Consider the following 18,983-nt stretch of genomic DNA (forward strand, 5'->3'; position numbering starts at 1 on the left):
CCACAACAGTCCATTGTAGATGAATGCAGGAACTTGCTACCGTTCCACGAAAACGCATCGGATCCCAAAAGGCGATTTGTGCGCGTACAAGTCGCACCTTGGCTTATCGATTTATATCTTGGTCCCCTCACTCGCAGGCAGAGTTTCTGCAACGAGTCGCGAGAGCGCAATGTGAGAACTTCTCATTCTGATGTGAAGAGATTCATATCACCATCTGCGAACGAAGCCAGGCTCTCGAGAGATGGCCGCGCATGGATTTACCCCGCCACTGATTGTCTCCACCGTGACAGGTCTCAATAGGAAGTTCTGATCTGATTCGGGAATCCTCGTTGCGCGCCAAACGTACCCGAGTACACAGGGGGGGAGTAGGGGCGTGAATACGGTTAGAGGTTTTTTTCCATCTTTTCCGTTTTTCCACACCATCATCCCATCGGAATCATTGATGATCGGCGATCGCTTCCGATACGATTCGGCAGTTTTTGGAAGGTCTGGAAGGAGCGCTGAATCCACTTCCGACACCATTGATCATCTCGACGTCCGGAGAAACTAAGGAGTTTGTTCAGCGGCTGAAATCAAAGGGGTTGGGAGTGGATGGCGGAGAAGAAGCTTCTCATTCCAACGGTCTCAGGCGTCCCAACGGGTCCTTGCGAGCAAATCAATCGGTATTTATTTATCTTTCTGTCTCTCAATCCATTGGCTCGTCCATTCGTCTAGGGTCCAGATCTAGACACACAAGGCTTGTCGTCAGCGAGAGCAATTCTGCGTTCAGAGGGGATTTTCATCTACCCGCAGTTTTCCAGTCGGTTGAATCCGACCGAGCGACACCTGACATCCGCCAGCGAGAAACCAGTTCGTGCTTTCAATTCGCTAATGCACTCCCTGTCGCTCCCCCTGACCCCTCGTTTGCTGCAGCGGCGAAGAAATTGATTGATATGTGTGTTAGTCATTCAATATCTTCAGACATTGGTTTTCAAAGTGCACGAATTCGGCCGCCATCGAGTCCGAACAATTTATCGGCGAATCGTTGGCCCTATCGGGGGGAGCGGCGCTCGGCTTGAGTAAAATTCCAGATAATTTTTCCTGAATATCTGAAAGCTCAGCTGGACTGCTTCAGCGGAAGCAGAAACAACTTGGGGCTCAACCGACGCGGGGCTCCTGAATCCATGAGTGTGCCGAGAGGATGCATTCTCGGACGCCTTGTGGCAAATTTATGCGAATTTCAAGAAGCTTCAGGTATCGAAAGAGTTCGGCTCGCTGGGTCTCTGCTCGGTACTGACAAAAAATCAACTTGTTGAGATCGACAGAGCTCTGCATAAATTCTGATCGATGTCTTGCGATATGGACTGCAGTTGCTCCAAATCAGAGAGCGGTGGTTGATTTTTACTGCGAAGAGAGGTTTCGAATCCAACATGAGCGATGAAGAGTGAGTTTCGGTCTCGGAGAAATCATCGGTCGGAGCCGATCGGCCGGAGACGTGATTATCTGGAAAAAACGGGATGATCGTGTATGAAATCGGAACGCTCAGGACGCGTGCTTGATTGACTTGACGTCCGGAGCGAGCTTGAGTAGCAAGGGTTGAATCGAGGGCACGAAATGGACTAACTCGTTTTTGTTCTCGGAACTTTCTGGGTGATCCTACTTGGCTAAAGTCACCTGATTCACGACCACGCAGGCCGTTCCTCGAAGTCCGGCGGTAGTTTAGCTTAGCCGGCTAGCGAACCATCGGTCGAGTAGGTGGGCAGGCAGGCGAGTAAACGGGCGGCGAATATGTTATGGGACGCCGAGGTGTGATGATTGATGATGCTCGTTTGCTGAGTCAGAACAAATATTTGATTTCGACGTTTGAGGTCCCGCGCGAAATCGAACGTATTACGTTTCACTGCGGGTCACCGAAGCGTCCCACGCGATACCTCATGACGGCAAGGGACATCTTCATGGAATGTCGTTCCGTCGATCAATTTTTCGCATGTGAAATTCCTTCGCCACCCCTTTCCCGATTCCGATCGGACAACGAGCAGTGCGGTTAACGTATTCTTGAACTTCTCGATCCCGGTTCAGAGTTGAGGTCCTCGAGTAGATCCGACTGTTTGTAGCTCGCCCGGATGTCTGATTGTCGGGAGCAGGGTACTCAAGCGAAGTTGGCCTTCGAGGAGATCGTCTGAGCCTCGAAGTCCAATGGTCAGTGAAAGTGTTCAAGAAGTGGTGGACTTTCAAAGGAAGCGCTGGGAGCTCTCCGCTACCAAACAAGAAGATTAAGCTCAGTCGGAGCGAGCTACTTTGTAACTGATTTCACGCTCCGAATCAGAGAGCGCCGAGCACCCAATCGTAGCTTCTCGTGGCACCCAAAGACCATCGGGTACTGCCGAGTCGCGGCATTAGCCGCCGCCGCGCCGCCGAGATCGTCATCAAACCCCTTGTTCGACGAGACCGCAGCGCACCTTGAGCACAAGAGGGTACTCCAAACGCTGTTCTCAATCGTTCGTTGAAAAATCTCAAGATCTTCGCGACTGGAAAAAATACACTCGGTGCGTTGTTCGTTCGAGTAGATTCAACTCCGACGTCGGCGCCGCTCATCGTCGTTTGCCCGACCCACCCCTAAGTCGGTCGGCCGGCCGACATGCAGCCACTCTCTGAATAAGTTCCTGATGCCGCTTTCATATATGATCTAGGTAGGTACATTCTACCTGTGTCTTATGTGCCTTCGAGTCCAGGCTTCCGCTGTTTGTTGGGTCCACAAAGGATGCTCCGACCGCTAATCCAGACGAATTGGTCTGGAGACAAAATTGGATTTTAGCGTCGCGAGAGCACGATGTTCGTGCATGCCTTATTCATGTTACGCGGCTGTATGTCTTTGAGTGACTCTCGCTAGCCGGATTTGAGGTGTCTCCGACTGGGTCGACGCTCCGAATTCCGGGTGTTCTCGCGAAAAACTCTCTAACGCGACGCTCCTGGCATATTTCTAAATGGTTCGTCATAATTGCTGTAGGCTAGTTCAAAACTATACCACGTGTTCCTGGTCATGGCTGCATGCACTCGTCCATGCCGATGGAGTAGGGATCCAATCGATATGCTCATCATCGTTTCCGTTCCTCGAGATGTTATTGCTTGAGTCTCGCATCAGGAACAATCTTCCCACGAGGCTTTCACTGCCTGCCGACGGCCTTGAATTCGAAGATGCTCCGATCGCAAAGTGCAGATCGCAAGAGATCTGTGTAGCTGACACAGGCCTTCTCACTCTAAGCAAAACAGGAAAGAGGCAGGTATTTGTCGTGAGCGAATACGACATGTATCAGCCTCTCGTCTCGTGTAAAAAAAGAAAGATATGAAAGCACTTCTTCCCCCCCAGGCAACTGCAGGCAAATCGGAAGGCGTTTCCGAGCTCGGATGTCTCCTCAGGCGCATCCCAATCGATTGCGTATCCGACGTGAGTATACAAAACTACCGTTGAGAGAATAAAAATGCGCAGGTCGCTCAGCACCGGGGCCCCAGTTTTTCTTCTAACCCTCAAGCGACGGGTCCGACGACGTGGCAAATGTGAGAGCGTTCGTACGACGCGGTAGCTTCGTGATGTCGAGTATCAGATTTCTTCGATCGGAGTGACGAAGCTGCGACAGACGAGGAGCACGACGCGGGTGCGAAGACGCCGACGTCTGGCTTCGTATCGTTGCTCTTTTCGTGAGCGACTCGTTTGTCGTACGGTGCCCTTCGCTTCGGAAGACTGTGGCTCTCGAAGAGCTAGCAGAGCGTTTAAGCAAATCCGTTAAGTCCTTTTGAAGTGGAGATTCTTCAGCTTGGATTCACTTCAACACCTCACAGAGCTCCTCGAGAGACTCGCCGGTGACAATGGAAAGCTCGGACAACAGGCGCGACGACGCAAAGCCCGACAGAGGCCTTGAATGAGGCGTTTTATACTACAGACAGTCAATAGTTCTCGGGAGGTCTCTGAGTTTTTCGTTCGGGGCTCAGTTTTACAGAACATCAGCAAATCGCGCACCTTCGCTCCGATGAGTCTCCCCGGAGCTTCGATCTTAGTTCGGAAAATTCCCTCGTCTCGAAGCGAGTCGGCTGCTCTTGCGCCTCGAGCCCCACATCCGACCGGAATTCTTGTTCATCGAACGATCGTCGGGGATCCGGTGTTCCTTTCGTTAGCCAAGCGCACATGTTTGCGATGTCCATTCGCATGCTCTTACAATCAACCGAGTTTCTCACATGATGCCCTCTGAATGACCTCAGCAGTTCCAAGAATCGCTGAAGTGACCTTGTTGGCCAACCTCAGTGTGCGGCTGGAATGTTTCCGGAGTCCGCTGCAACCTGCTCTCGATTCGGGGAACAGCTCAGAACGGATAATGTGATCCAAGTTCTTTTTTCGCGCGTGAGCTCGGGTCCCAACGATGTGTTAATTCCGGGGAACTCCCTCTTGGGAGGTCTCTTTGTGAGTGGGCGGTGTGTGTATATCTTAGCGTAGTGGTCGAATCAATTAAGCTAGCTCGTCTGTCGGACCGAGGGATCGGAAACGACTCTTCTAAGGTAGCCCACGGAAAGAGATCATCGAGAGGTTTCTGGTAGCCGGTCCGAGTTCCGCTCAGCGGGGCGCCCACGGAGGCAGACGGAAGTCAATCCGTTCTCCGACTTCTCACGTTGATGACTTATTCTCTTCGGCCTTTCTAGCCCATCGTGCTGTAGTTTCTCATTGCGGTTTTCTCCTTGCAGAGAATCTGTATTGAAGCAGAGGTTCCACCGCGTTCCGATGGCTGGTGTTGCAAAAATTGGGTGAGTAAGACTTTATGTGACTCGCAGACACTCCATAGATCGTGTGATCATTGGAGCGGCATTGCAAGAATCCCCCAAAGAACCCAATCGAACGATCGAGAAAATATATTCAAAATGTACCCCGATTCCGCCGGCGAACGACACATGTTCGGCATGATGAATATTAACGACTAATGCGACAAATTGAGTATCGCTTTCAATTCACTGACTCCGGCTTACCAGAGCGGAGCAGGTGTTAAGTTGGCTTCGAGAATTCATGACGGAGCACGGTCGAGGAGAGAGGAAAAAGCAGAGCGAAAACAATGAGATTCGTCTATCAGCCCAAGTCGGTGAAGCCGACGCGACGGTGCGATTTCACTCCGAAGGCACGGCATATATCCGAGGTTCCTCCGTGTAAGATTTAAGCCATTGAGGGGGTCGCCGGGGGCTGAAAATCTCGCGTTTGATTCGACGGGGATAGCGCTTGGAACATTGAGATTCGCATTTGTACCATGATCTCAACCAAGGCCCCCAATTAGGCTCGAGAGAGCGCTTGAATACGCGGAGATCCTGGAACTGGATCGTAGCTCACATCATTCGAGTCTCGGAGATAAATTGTTTCATGTGACCCTCGATTCACACTCTACCAAGACATCCTGTAGAGAAGTCACTCAGCGGGGATCATTCGACTTTTGAAATGCTCCTCTGAAACCCCGACTCGAGCCGTATCCTGTGATTCTCTGCCTGTCGGCTGAGCCCGATATTTGCATAAATTCGCAGCCGATACGGAAATTCCGAAAAAAAATCTCGCTATTTTACCAAATAAACATTCGATAGCCAGTGATCCGCTCGATCGAAAGATACGCAACTCTAGTTTTGTCAATACTTCCCTCCCGGAGAATTCTCCGATGTCGGAAGGGACATCGTGCACCGACAGTAGGCGTTCGAGACTAGAATCGCGAGCAATAAGCTGTTCGAGCAATTGCGCCTCCTACTGTAAACAGTATTGGCTCGTGCTCTTCTATGTATTCGGAGGCGAAAAGGTAACACAGTCGAATCCACGTTGGGCGTAGGAGGAACAGCTTCGCGTGGATATCTCTTCTATGCATCGGAGAGCAATAAGCGACACCGTCCGATCTATTGCCGCGCATAGGAATGCCGCCGCCGCCAGCGGCAACAACAGGAACACCAACAACTGTCTCACCGCAATTATTCTTCGATTTGTTTGGACAACAGGCGGAGATAAGGGACGGAATGGGCGGCGAGCGCAATCGATACATACATTGGCCCACGTGGCCGCTCATAAACTTCCCAAAAAACGACGACAGACCACCCGCTGCCGTCTGTTCCAACAGCGTTTAGGTGAAACGAGATTAAGAGCGGATTTGAGTTCACAGCCTCCGATTCCGATGTTGCCTAGGAAAGAAATGGATACGAAGGTGAGTGACAAACGGAGTGGAAGAAGCGTTTCCTGTTTTCTGAAATCGCGTCGCCCCCGAAGGTGCAATCGGCTGCGTGCTTTTAGGTTTGATAGGTATCGAATTTCTCGCTGGTTCGATCTCCTCGAGGGTCGGTGTCGCGGAAGCTCGAGGAAGACAGCAATGAGTTTCGAGCTGTCGGCGACGATCTATAGAGAGCGCTCCGGTTCCAACGAGATCGTTGACAGCGAAACCCTTGTTCGCAGACATACAATACGGCGCTAATTTGTGAGGCGATTGTCTCGTTAGGGTTTGGCATTTATGGCGTCGACATCGAATCGACCGTGAATTCTCAAGTGACTTGGTGAATGACTGACTGACTGACCCACCGAAAAGAAGACCGAGACTACAACAACTGACTGAGAGTCGAGTTTCTCTTGTGTGTGTGCGTGTATTGTAAGCGTCAGAGGTGTTGAGTCGCCGACTGCAGACGTAAGAAAGCAGCTCGCGCCTCGGGGTGTGAACAGGGCGTTCGTTTGGAGCTGTGTTTTCCGATCTGCGAGCTACAAAGCCAGGCGGTCACTCCAAAGAGGTTTTCGGCGCCCTCTTGTATCTCTCCTCAGCACCATCGACAATGCACCTCGGGTGTCGGATGCCATCTCCCCTATTCCTCATTGAGATACCTCACTCTTGGTGGACGTGTCCATCTTTCGGGGAATCGAAACTACCAGTTCCCCCCATTGTATATTTGGAGACGTCCGGTCGGGTTCCGTGGTCTAATCGAGCCCAGATACGACTGTAATCGATTCATCATTACAAACGGAATGCGAGCTGAGATGTGCGGTGTCTCCTGAGCGGTCCGATGCCATGTCGGATCATCGATGGGAGCGTGAAAACAACCGAATCTGGAGTGACAAGTTCTCGCGATGGGACTCTTTGGTCTATTATCGAGAACTTGTTCCCCCGTTCGCCTAATTATTCGCTTCCGTCGACCACCCCCCTCCACATAACTGTGCGGCTTCGACACCTTCGATGTGGACTCGCCATAATTCCGCGGAACTGCTCGCACTCTACGAGGAGAGCCTGTGAGTGGATTTCTATGTTTCGGAATAGCGTCGATAAATTTCTGGTCGGAGCTGCCGATGAGAATTCTCGTGTTAGTAACGCTGATAGCCCTACTGACCCTGTTTTCTAACGCTTCCAGACGGCCTCTCCCTCTTCCGGAGCTATCTTCAGAATGACGATTCTTCTTCGCGAACTTTCTTCTCACCCTTCGGTTATTTCTGCCTTCATTCAGAAATGCCCCGCGAGATATTAGTCGCGTGACTTCCCGCCCGATGTTTCGGTTAGGCAGGGTGAACCATTGCAGAAGAAACCATATCCATACCTCTCACGAGACAATTGGTATTGTTTCCGAGGCTGAGAGTCGAGAATGATCCAGGGAACAGATCCTTCCGGTGTCGTCCTCTCGAAATTCGGCTGAGAAATCCGGATATCTTCCGAGAGAAGGATGGATCTAGATAAGCGAGCCGATCGGACTCACGCTCGGATTCTGAGTGCTCAGGATCACCCTTACAGGGGCCAAGCTTCGCGCGACATAGTCGACGCGACGGAACAGCGTCCGCTTTCGTTGCTGGATTTTTAAACACGGCGATTGAGTCCGACTTTTATTTTCATTTGCCCGTCTTCCATCAGAGGTTGTGGCTAAAGGATTTTGCCTTGAGAAAACGGTGAGCAAATTATGAAGTCGCGTGTCTATTCAAAGTGAGAGAAGAGCAAGAGTTTCGTCCGCCCCGGAACCTAGAAGATGGGCGAGGTTTGAGCACCGCTCCGTGCCGAAGAATGGTCAAGATTCTCATTCTATGAAGTCTGCCAACGGCTGAAGGATGTGGTTTATGAGAGTCTCGTTTTTTTCGTAAGATTCCCCAAGTTTCTTCATTTAGAGTTCTCTTTCCTCAGTGAGGTGCTCTCTCTGTGCATGTATTCCGATCGACGGTACGGGATGAGCACAGCTCTCACGTTCGTCCGCCGCATCTCGTTCCCAGGTGCTCTGGGAAATCAGTTTCTGCTCCGACGTCGTCCGTGTGCTCGCAGTTACCGGTCCAGGGTCTTCTCAAGTTCGTGCGATCGTCCCACCGGATACAGACCCCTTCGTACCCGTGAGTAAGCGGAGAACAAGCTTCCCGAGTCGCGATGATTGGAAACGCAGGGAAGATCCGGGGATCCGGAGGATGGGCTTCCCAGCAAAACGGAACGACGATTTTAGCGCTAACGTGGAACAGCAAGATCCTCAGCTTAAAGTCAAGCAAAATAGCCCCACGCAGTACACCATCAAGTGAGTGCCTACGTTGAATGAGATCTAACTCACGGACAATCGTGGACGGTCCGGTCCGATGGTGCGAAATAATGGCTCCTTATGGAAAACAGTTTGGGGCATTGTTCTTGAAGAGAAAGATCGGACCGCGGGGAGATACACCATACAGCTGGCAACTATTTGCTTACTCTCTCCCTCTTCTATCGCTCATGATTGCGAAATTCTCTCACTAGACATGTCTATATCGTCAAGATGATGCCATCGACGGCGAGTAGCGAGGAAATCATGCGAGAGACCCAGAATCAATTAAGAGACCATCTCCCCCACAATTCCAACAGTCGCAATCCCGGACGCAAGGAATTCGGGAGTCATCGGGAAGAATCCAGGACCTATTTCGATTTGGAAAGGCAGGTGTCAGGCGGCAGTAGATCGATATGCAAATTGAAGATTTGAGGAAGTTCATTCTCGCTCCATTACAGCATCATGAGCGGATCCCGCGATCGGCACGGCTTCTACCGAGATAGAGATTTCAACCCGACTTTCAAAACCAAGGATAATTTCCTGTCGGAGAGTCGCCACAGGCCGACACAGATCATCATTCTTCCACCGCCAATCCATCCCACGCCTGATTCGATGAAGAAACTAGACAACTCTAAAAATAATCATCAAACTCGAACATCTCAAGAGGAAAACAGTTCCAGCGCGGGCCCTTCGTCGAAAGATTTGCGGAACAGGTAAGCTTGAAGCGAAACGAGTATGAAGGCAGCCGAATGAAGGCAGCAGATGATCGATATCATTCGAATCGAGCCCTTCACAACGGTTTGATTCTCCTTTTCAGTGCCATATTGGCTGCCGCGAAGGATACGAAGAGTCAGACATGGAAAGCGCATCCAGAAGTGTACGTTTTTAAATCGGAATCAACGAGGCGGCCGCATCCCATCCATCCGAATCACGCTCAGGTGTTCGGCAACACGTTCCTAGGAGCCCCGCCTCTCAGCCTGGATTACTACACGTGAAAACATCTCGTTTCGCCTTGATCCGTACAGGGAGAGAGGAGGAGCCACGCCAGCGCATCTCGGAGAATCGTTCTGTGAAGTGGGGGAGTCCAATGAGACTCAGAGTTCGAATACCGTAACGTCATCGGAATGTGCTCAGGAAGGCAGATAATTCGTGATCTCCGGAGAGCGTCGCTCGTGATGATCTTTATTCGCCCCATCGACTACGCAGACACTTATCGCGACCTGTTGTCACGCGGAAATTGTTCCTATTATCAGCTTATGTTTCCAGCCATCCGTTTTCTGTACATATCTCAATATTCGTATGAGGTATGATCTCGGTGCGCATAAGATCTCCATTTCGATCGGGGTCGAGTGCCTATAATTTATAGATGTTATCCTATCCCAAGCTCGATATCGGGGCAGCGGCTGAGGTTTGAAATTCGGCGGCTGAACATTCTCACAAGATTTACGCCCTCTATGGAAGAACGATTCCACAACGCAGTCCACGGCATAGACCACTCAGCGGAATAGATAAAAAAACAAAATTATCATAATAAACACAGTCAACTGGAGAGATCTTCATCGTCGTCGTCGTCGTCATCGTTCCCTCGACCGGACAACCGGAATCAATAAACAGGTTCAAAAATGACGCTGACTGCCCGACGGCCAATTGGTCCGGGAACCCCGGCTCCTGGTCCTTTCCTGACGGTGAATGCCCCGGGAGGAGCTTTCCATAGCTACGAAATCATCAACGTGCATCGAAGGTGGTCTCGAGGTGTTCGGGGGCCGCGACCGGAAGGGATCGTTTGCTCGTGACTGGCGTGTCATCACAGGAGCCACACTGGCTCTCATGGGTGCAACGAACGGCTTCTTCACTTCTTCCGAAACCGATTGCGTTCTGTGGTGTTTTGGGAGGAACAGTGACATCTCCTGTTTGATGATACGCGACAAGAGCTTTTCCAGTTCGGCTCGGAGACTCAGCTCGGACATCGTGCACATCTCCGATATGTCAACGAGATCTATCTCGACCAACGCTTCGTCCTTGACAATCGCGCAGTCGCTTTCGTAGTCATCCAGATCCGCCGGCGTGTTGAACATCCTGCAATCAATGAGATCGCAATGTTAGCCTTCCCGATGATTATTATTATTATTATTTTCATCATCTGTTAGCAGTCAGAATACACCCTTCCTGACGTTGCTGCTGGGGATTGTGAGCAATTCGATCTTCTCGAGACTGAAATACTCACGGTGAGGAATCGGTGGACTCATCGTCTGATACCTCTTCATAGACGTAAACAGTGCGTTCGATGCCGTACACCTCGGAAAAACTCAGCTGGGGGTGAACTTCTGCGGGGAACGGCTCGAGAGCGGGAGTCGATTCCACATCCGCATTGGCAATATCGTTATTCTGGCGGAGAAACAGACGGAACCTGATCAATCTGTCGGCCGATGGACTGAAGAATGCACTTTTGGAAAACCTAAGACTCGGGAGTCAAGGACGCGGGAATGGATTTTCAAACGAACCTGGTGCGTTTCTAGGAATGTCTCGAGCACATCAAAGGTGTCTGCGAACTCTTCCACCGATGAAGCTTGGAGTTTCAATTTGAGCAGGGTCAGAGGATGCTTCGAACGTTCCTCCATGGCGATCAACTGGTTGAGCGCGTTCTCGCTCAATTTTTTCAATAGTTCCACTAGACTGAAGAGGGCGCTGACACAGTCCTGAGAGTCTGGCGAGAACTTCGAAGCCAATTGAGCGCTTACTGCAAAGTGAATCCTCTTGGAGCACACGTAGGTGAATCTTGAGAGGAATCAGCCGGAGTCCACACCGGGGGATGAGCCAGGCGCAGCGGATAATTTACGAACCTTTATACACAAGAATGATGTTGTCCTCAATAATTTCAGTGATGTGAGGGACCGTAGCCTCTGACTTCAGCGTGACCACGCATCGAATCGCTTCCAGAATAGCTGCGGGCCGACATTTTTCACTTCCGGCATGGGACAGGATGACCTTGAGCAGGGCTGCCGTCAAGGATTTTTGGGAATACTTCGTGGCTTTCATGAGAACACTCTGAATGAATCGGATGCAGGACCAAGCTACATCATCCGAGGATGTTTCCCCGAGGAGAGACACCGCCAACTGCAACGGGTTGCACGGTGATTCCGAGTTGGCGTACAAGGCTAGGACGCCGAGGGCAGACGCCAGATGGTTATCGCACAGATTCGAGAGAATGCTCAAGTATCCTTGAAGATACTGCTGGTCGATCTCCTTCGGGAAATTCGCGATGCTCTGAGATACGATATTGAGGACCATTTGGCAACATGGGGCGCTCAGGTCGCACATCTGGATGGTGAGGGTCTCCAGCAGGCGGATAACGTTGAGGTCCGCAGATGTACCCAGACATTGGTAGAGTTCTAGGAGCTCTTCTTGGCATTGGTACAGATAAACGGTCCAGAGCTTGCGTTTGTTGATGAGCACCACGGCGTCTTTCTCCTCGAACTGCCTTCCCACCTTCATCGGCAAGGGCAGCGGGAGGAACTCGCAAAGGATCTGCAGGGTCACACCGAAACACTTCGGTCCGTGACGGATATTGCAAACAACGGCCTTGAGCATCTGTGTCCAGAGACTCTTGTTGAGCACTTGTTCGGTTTCGTTGCCGTAACGAATCGGTTGAGTGTACGCGAGCAACGTATCTACCACGAGTACAGACAGCTGATACTGGCCGAGACACCAAAGCAATTGATACACGTTAAGCAGGATAGGGATCGGTGTCAGATCGTTGAAGTCAGCTTCTTGCGAGCCAATCACTAACTTCAGTATCAAACAGACCATCTCCAGGGCGGGTGTTGTCACTTGCAACACTCGGGTGACCTTCATTTTCGAACTAAACTCCAACTTGATAACGAGGGGATCGCAGAAGTGCTCACAGAGCTTCTCCAAGAGCTCACACATCACAGCTAGGCCGTCTTGCGCGTACAGCTCCCGCAAGATATAGCGATCCTTGAGCGTAATGAATTCTTTCGTGACGTCCGGACAGCCACAGACGGTTCGTAACGTTTGTACGGCAGTGATGATCTGAGGACATAGCAGAGCGTTGTCTTCGACGTAATTTTTCACAGATTCGACCAATGAGGCCACGCAGTTGCTGTCCAAAGGATACTGGAGATTCAAGACCGGTTCGAGCCAAGGGGCGATCGATTCGAGTTTGGTGCTGTTCTCTGAGAGCTAGAAAGGGTCAAGAGTGGGGATTCAGGTTAGTGACAAGAATTCGCAAACGGAATGGTGGGGGGATTTTTTTCTGCGAAAATCCCGAGAATCGATGATGAATAGACTCAGTGAAGTTCGAAGTACTTCGCAGGGTCACTTACCTCGACCAACGTGCTGAGGTATTTCTCGAGGAATTCATTTGAAAGAACGGCGGTTTGTATAACAGTTTTCAGCAGGATCACCGAGTATCCGTAGCACACCGAGCTTTTGATTACGAGTTGACCATTCTTCTTCTGGAGGAACTGCAGGATGCACTTCAAGTTGTCGTTGAGCGTCAAAGCGTGAACCAGACCCTGGGCGAACCGGGGCTCAGATCGTTCCAGCGTGAAACACGCGAGACGATGCAAAGCCTGGACGAGCATTTCGTTCTGGTCGGCTCCGCCTTGAAATTCGTCGAGTGAATCCTTCGGCGTGTTTTCGAACACGATGCTGATCAAGCAGATCGAGCGCAGCGTGGCCGACACCGATGGGAACAATTTCTCCAGTAGCTTCAGGGATGCTGGTGTCCTCAATAGATATACACAACCCTCGATGTCTTTCATGATTTCTTTCAAAAACAGCTCAAACGTTCTCTGGAATTTCTTGCTCCGAGCTGAGAGCACACTGCACGATTCGATGAGTCTCGAGTATCTGTACATGGCATACAGGCCGATGTAGGGATTCACCGCCGGCTTGGGTGTATCCAATTTGTTCCGGGCAGGCAGGTTCCGGACGTATTGTGCCAAGATACTGCGTGCTTCCTGGTGCGTGATTAAGACTTCTTTGATCATGGTGGTCGCTTCCTCTAGCGACGGCTCCATACCCGGCGCACTTTTAATGAGATCGATCGTCGTACTGCGTAGAGCGGCACACGATTCACACAAATGGAGCCGTCGCATCAAGGCGGACAGCGCTTGACAGAGTCGGGCGGTCGGTCTCGCCAAGACAAACTTCACGATCGACTGATAACACGTATGGTTCTCGATTTTCTCCGTGGAATCGAACGCCAGCTTGAAGTTCGAAAACAGAAGATAGTGGATGCCGCACTGGAAATGCGACAGCATGTCGAGACACCTGGAAACGGATAGCTCAAATGATCGAAGGTCTGATTCGAAATATACACCAGGAGAATGGAATAATCATTCGGAGCATATTAGAGGGTTTCCGAATCCGGTAAAGACGACTCATGTCCCCGGTCAACCTGACGCTACCGACGACTCGGATAAACTCTGGCGGGCAAGCTATACGAACCTAACAAGATGGAGCTTTAAGGGCAATGTCATGTGAGGTTTAAGAAGTAGTTCCATGAAGTGGAAGCCGGCAGTACTGGTCCTGAGAAATTCTTTCACTGTGTCTTCACCACAGCTCCCCATAATTGCGACAGTTAAACGCAGCCCTGCCTTAAGATGTCGGACCTTGAATGCGGGCTGTGTTTGCTGCATTGCGAGATCGAAGTCGAGACCGTCACGACACCAATCGACCAGAGCGAATTGGACGTCCGTTGCCAGAGTCTCGAACTTGGAATTCTCCCCTGGGAACGGAAGATTTTTGATGAGACGCCTCCCAAGCAAGACTGATTGATCTCTTAGAATCCACGCAGCGTCCAACGGTAGGGATTGAGGGGGCTCACCGAACAGACTGGCGGCGTCTTCCATCGCCAGAACGAATTTCTCTCCCTTGAGCAGTTCTCCTTCGTTCTCCACGCGTTGTACCAGTTCCGACATCTTGTCGGCGTCTAGGCCCTGGGGCAGGTAAGATTTCTCTGCCAGAAACGACGGACACATCACCTCCTCGAGCAATTGCTGCCTCACGTCGAATATGAATTCGCGCACGTCGGGACTGACCGCGGACGGACTCTCGGACGGCGACTCTTCCGCGCGCAGGTTCGTCGGGTCCAAGAGCTCGTCCTCCGACGAGATTTCCTCCAACTCGTCTGAAATAACTACGACTGCGCTTGAGTCAATGTTCCTTCGTCCTTCGCTGCCGATACTACGCACTTAGGAATCCCCAAATCGAAATGACGCAGGCTGGCGGTCCCGACCGATGAACGTGAAGGAGCTTACCCTCGGGTGCGGAACGTGGAGATTCGCTCCAGGAGCGCTCGATTTTCTTCGGGGGCGAAAGCGGTCTCCGTTCCCTCTCCTTGTCTCGGGACTTCTTCATTGATATAACCGATTGCTTCGATTGTACTTTATCGTCTCTCTCGAAACTACCGCTCCGTCGACGGAATTGCTCGTCCCGATCCCTCCGTGTCCGGCTGTCGGGACGGTCGTGTCTCGAAGATATTTCCGATCTGTTGCTCCTGATCGGCGGAGAAGGCGACTTCCTCGACGATTCGATCGGGGGCATCGGCGGCGTCTGCGGTCTCCGCCTCTTCTTCGCACCCGGTGGCGTGAATCTGCAACGTCATACGAGCACCTTGTCAGCGAACCGGAGATACCGCGTCGCATTTGCGTTCCTAGGGCCGTTGTCTTCCCAATATTATGTATGGGACTCGAAGCCCGGAATCGGAACTCAGGCATCGCAGCCCGAGCCCCTTCCCTCAAATGAGCGCCCGATTTCAAGGAACGCTCTCGCTTCACTGAATTCACCTTTCGTCTACTTTGGAATTCTCTTTTACGATTGGCTCATCTCTCGCGACCACGAGGATGTCCTTCCTCAGCTCTTTCTTCTCGGGACTTTTGTTGAGAATTTCTTTGTAATGATGATGCTGCTGACGGACATCGACTGGCGGCGTGTCAGCCTCGGCACTCCATTCCAACGGCACTTCGACGGGAGCATGACTTGGGTGATGATGACGATGGGAAGGGTGGTGGCCTCCATGATCTACCGAAGGAACAAGAGCTCGTTATCTCCTCGAGATTCGGATCGCTTTCTGGATGAAGTTTTCGAGCGGATTGAGTGACATGAGTTACACCAAGAGCTCAGTCAGACTCACCGTTTCTGATAGGGGCCGTCGCTTGCTGCTGGGCAGGCGGGGGAGTGAGTTCAGCTTCGAGAGTCGTCGTATTGCCATAAACAGCCAAGGTGATCGTGTTGTAGCGACCCTTTATCAGCAGGCCGTCTGTTGGCACACGGCTCGGGCAGAAACGAATCTCATCCCGCCCGAAATCGAGCTCCCCAAGTTGAACAAAGGTCGACGCATTCCGTCTTGAGAGATCGTTCACGAAGAATTCGAGCTGAGGGAACAGGATTTTCATCGTAGACGTCTAATTATCCACTTTGATCGAGAACCTTGGCGAGCCCAACCGAGGCTTTCGAATACCGAAATGCCGCCAAGGTTTCCGAACGGTGAACGCATCAGGACAAATAAAGAGAATTATCCTTTCCTGGCAGGATAACCATCCGACACGGAACCTCAATGCCTAGCAGGGTTATCTTACCTGGAACTCCGATGGATTGGTTGCGCCGAGCCGTGGATGTCCTCCAGGGAAATCTGCTTGAACGCGGCAACCCAAAGGGATCACCCGGACTTCTGACACTTCCACCGGCTGCGGGAATTGAACGAGGTCCATGTTTCCAGTGCCCTGAAGCTTATCATGTAAATACCGGGTCAGACCTCACGCGACGATACCGGCCTCAAGACCGACGCAAAACGATAGGCGGCAGCTCTCGATTCGCGCGCGAGAAAGACGCGTCAAAAAAAATATTCTCTCATTCCTGCAGCTCTTGCTTCCAGAGTGTGGACTCTGACTCGTTCGCAGGCTCGGGTCGTAAGCTTCCGAGCTCAATGTGTGCCCGCCAGTGACGAGCCAGAGCTCCACCGACGAGTAGGACAATGAACGAGGAATGAAGTCGGGAGAGCGGAATATTGAGTTCCGATTTGGAAAAGATTATAATAGCATGAAGGGTCAGCTGGTGTGAAATGATTTCGTGGAGATAGCTTGACCACGGGACAAGCGAGAGCCTCGCTGCCGATAGATTATCAGTTATCACTCAATATTCTCCTTATCAGGCTGATCCGCTCAGAATGTCACTCACATCGTTAGCCGTTGCATGGGAAAATGTGTCGAAAAACAACAATTCAACGCTGTCGTCGTCCATCGTGCGCGTTCCCGAACGCTTGGGATCGGAGCCGTCACTATGGACAGTCCCGAAAAGCCCTACACGTATGTCGAGTCGAGTAATTTTGGAATGATTTCACAAAAAAAATGATTTCTCCTTCCTTCTCCGAAACACCGAAGAAACCGGTAGCTTGTGGAGCTCTCTTTCGTTCGATCGGCAGCTTCTTGCGGCTGTTTGTGTTTTGGTGTGTGCGGCGCGCTGCTCACATAGAATCCTGATGCGGCTTCAGTCGAAAAGAAGAAGCTTAGCTCTGCTATCTTCCCGAGCTCCTCGTCGCCTAAATGCTCTATAGCTCAGATATGCCGAAGTCGACTTCTCGGTCGCGAGCGTAGATGGTCGTTGGCGGTTACTCAGAGCCTGGAAATTGAGACTTAAATGATTTTCAGCCATAATCCATACAGTGGTTAAATAGATATAATCGTGTTTCATCTATCCGACGCGGGATGCTCTCACTACTCGAATCGAAATATTTGTCCACGTATCAACCGATTGAGAGCTTTTATTCTCGAACTATTTTGAGTTTCAAAGCTCATCCATCATCATCATAATCTAACTCTGTCGAAAAAACTATACAAACTAGGGAACTGAAGGGATCCGATGATTGGATTCGGAAGCGCATCCTACCCTCGATCTCTACATGGATCAATCTGACGGCGAAGCACTCTCTGATTATGATCAGCAATGATGAGCCATGCTCACAGTTTTCCCCGTCCACTAGGGAGACCGATGTTTGAACATTTTTGCAGAGATAATCCCGGGGCGATTGCCGAGACCGGGCCACCAGCGAAAGAGACGATCGATTGCAACAGTTGCAACAATGCGATACTAGAAAATTAATCCTTATGTTGAATCCACCAAGATCACTGAAACTTCGACAAGGCATCGGGTCCTTGCGTCTTGCTCTGCAAGATTTGACGATCGAATCTCGGCGTCGAGGGTAGGGTTGATGAAAGAGGGTTACGCGTCGCCTGCGGTTCCCACTTTGGCACCGCGGGACACATGATTTGTCTAAAAGCTTCGTGTCTTATGATGAAGAAACTACCCCTGCATATCACGGACCTCCTGAGCGCGGGGGTCTGTGATTCCCTGGATTCGAACTCCTATTGCCATGGTCAGTGTCCATCGAGATTTTTCATGTCCTCTCTCGCCTCCGGAAACGACTTCCTCAAAATCAAACCCGCGAATTTTTCCCGCAGCCCGGCGGGACCAGCGGAGCACGGAATGTATTCGAATTCTCGCGGCTCTACTGTCAGTGGTCCGATGCCTCCTGGAGTTGGAGAGAGTTTTGGGAACTGGGTCGGATGTGTGTGTGACCGATCGTATGCCTGCCGCCTGCTTGCCTGCCAGCTCGCTTGCCTGGCTGCTGCCTGCAGTCGCGCCGCCGCTGTCTCCCAAACGCAGCAGCAGCAGCAGTCATTTTTTTCTCTCTCACGATCAGCTCTCTCCTAGTGGTAACCGTTCAGTCTGTGTTGAGGCCCTGAAGCGAGTGGATCTCCGTCGGAGTGGTGTCTTAGTTTTGCCGATTGTGGCAAAGCCGCCCCTCCAGACGTGGCGGTTGTATGCGAAAGTTGTCGGATCCGCTGCTGCTAGATTCAGATTCCGTCCAGGAGTTCTTATTCCGGAGCTGTAGGGGAATCTCGCGGGAGCTTATCGACGCCAGCTTTGAGTGAAAGGAAGTTTTCTGTGTGCTGCTGCTCCGACTGGCGGTACTGCTTCTATTGCCGCCGCCGCTGCTGCTTCCATAATGATGGTGGTGGTCTGAGTGGATGTGCTGCTGCGGCTCATGGTACTGCCGATGCTGGTAGTGCTGTCTGTTTGAGCGATAGCGAAGTCAGTATCTGCAACGTATTGCATTGGATGGATACTTGGAATTCGTGTATGCTGTTCGCAATGCGTCCTACAACCCCACCGCCCTGGATGTACGACTGATCGTTCTAAGTGCGAAGCTGCTGCTGTGTGTTTGTGAATGTATTGAATGCCCTGAGGATAGCATCATAGTTTAATCGGTACGCACGATACAACGTACATCACCGCTGGTTGTGCGAGGATTTTGCTACAAAGCTGCCAGGAGTCGAGAACGAATGATTTCGCATCTCTCATAACTCAAGGTAAGTCACGCGCTCGAATATTAGTGTAGATTCGATATTAGCGTAAGTTCGAACAGACTGGTATCGAAGTTTCCCCGACCTCCGAAA

The 18,983-nt window shown here is 51.3% G+C and overlaps 1 protein-coding gene across 1 annotated transcript; it reads right to left on the reverse strand.

The window, feature by feature from the left end:
* Positions 1–9,739: 9,739 nt before the first annotated feature.
* vir (VIR_N domain-containing protein) lies at positions 9,740–16,767 on the reverse strand. The gene is made up of 12 exons (XM_029112295.1): positions 16,705–16,767; positions 16,107–16,250; positions 15,662–15,902; positions 15,315–15,549; positions 14,787–15,121; positions 14,354–14,656; positions 13,975–14,254; positions 12,846–13,797; positions 11,343–12,702; positions 11,004–11,239; positions 10,727–10,887; positions 9,740–10,578 (listed from the first exon to the last, which is right to left on the reverse strand). Exons 1-12 carry the CDS (start codon positions 16,765–16,767, stop codon positions 10,119–10,121), a joined length of 4,770 nt encoding a protein of 1,589 aa, XP_028968128.1. The 3' UTR covers positions 9,740–10,118.
* Positions 16,768–18,983: the final 2,216 nt, after the last annotated feature.

This window comes from Galendromus occidentalis, unplaced genomic scaffold (genome assembly GCF_000255335.2).
Source record: "Galendromus occidentalis unplaced genomic scaffold, Mocc_1.1 scf7180000077488, whole genome shotgun sequence".
Taxonomy (NCBI): Eukaryota; Metazoa; Arthropoda; class Arachnida; order Mesostigmata; family Phytoseiidae; genus Galendromus; species Galendromus occidentalis.

Bases quoted from the DNA above. Each gene is read 5' to 3' on its own strand.
- vir (XM_029112295.1), bottom strand. From the start codon at position 16,767: ATGGACGACGACAGCGTTGAATTGTTGTTTTTCGACACATTTTCCCAT. The intron at 15,903-16,106 runs GTAAGATAACCC...CTGTTCCCTCAG, and splicing joins CCAATCCATCGGAGTTCCAG to CTCGAATTCTTCGTGAACGA. The intron at 14,657-14,786 runs GTAAGCTCCTTC...TAGTTATTTCAG, and splicing joins TCCACGTTCCGCACCCGAGG to ACGAGTTGGAGGAAATCTCG.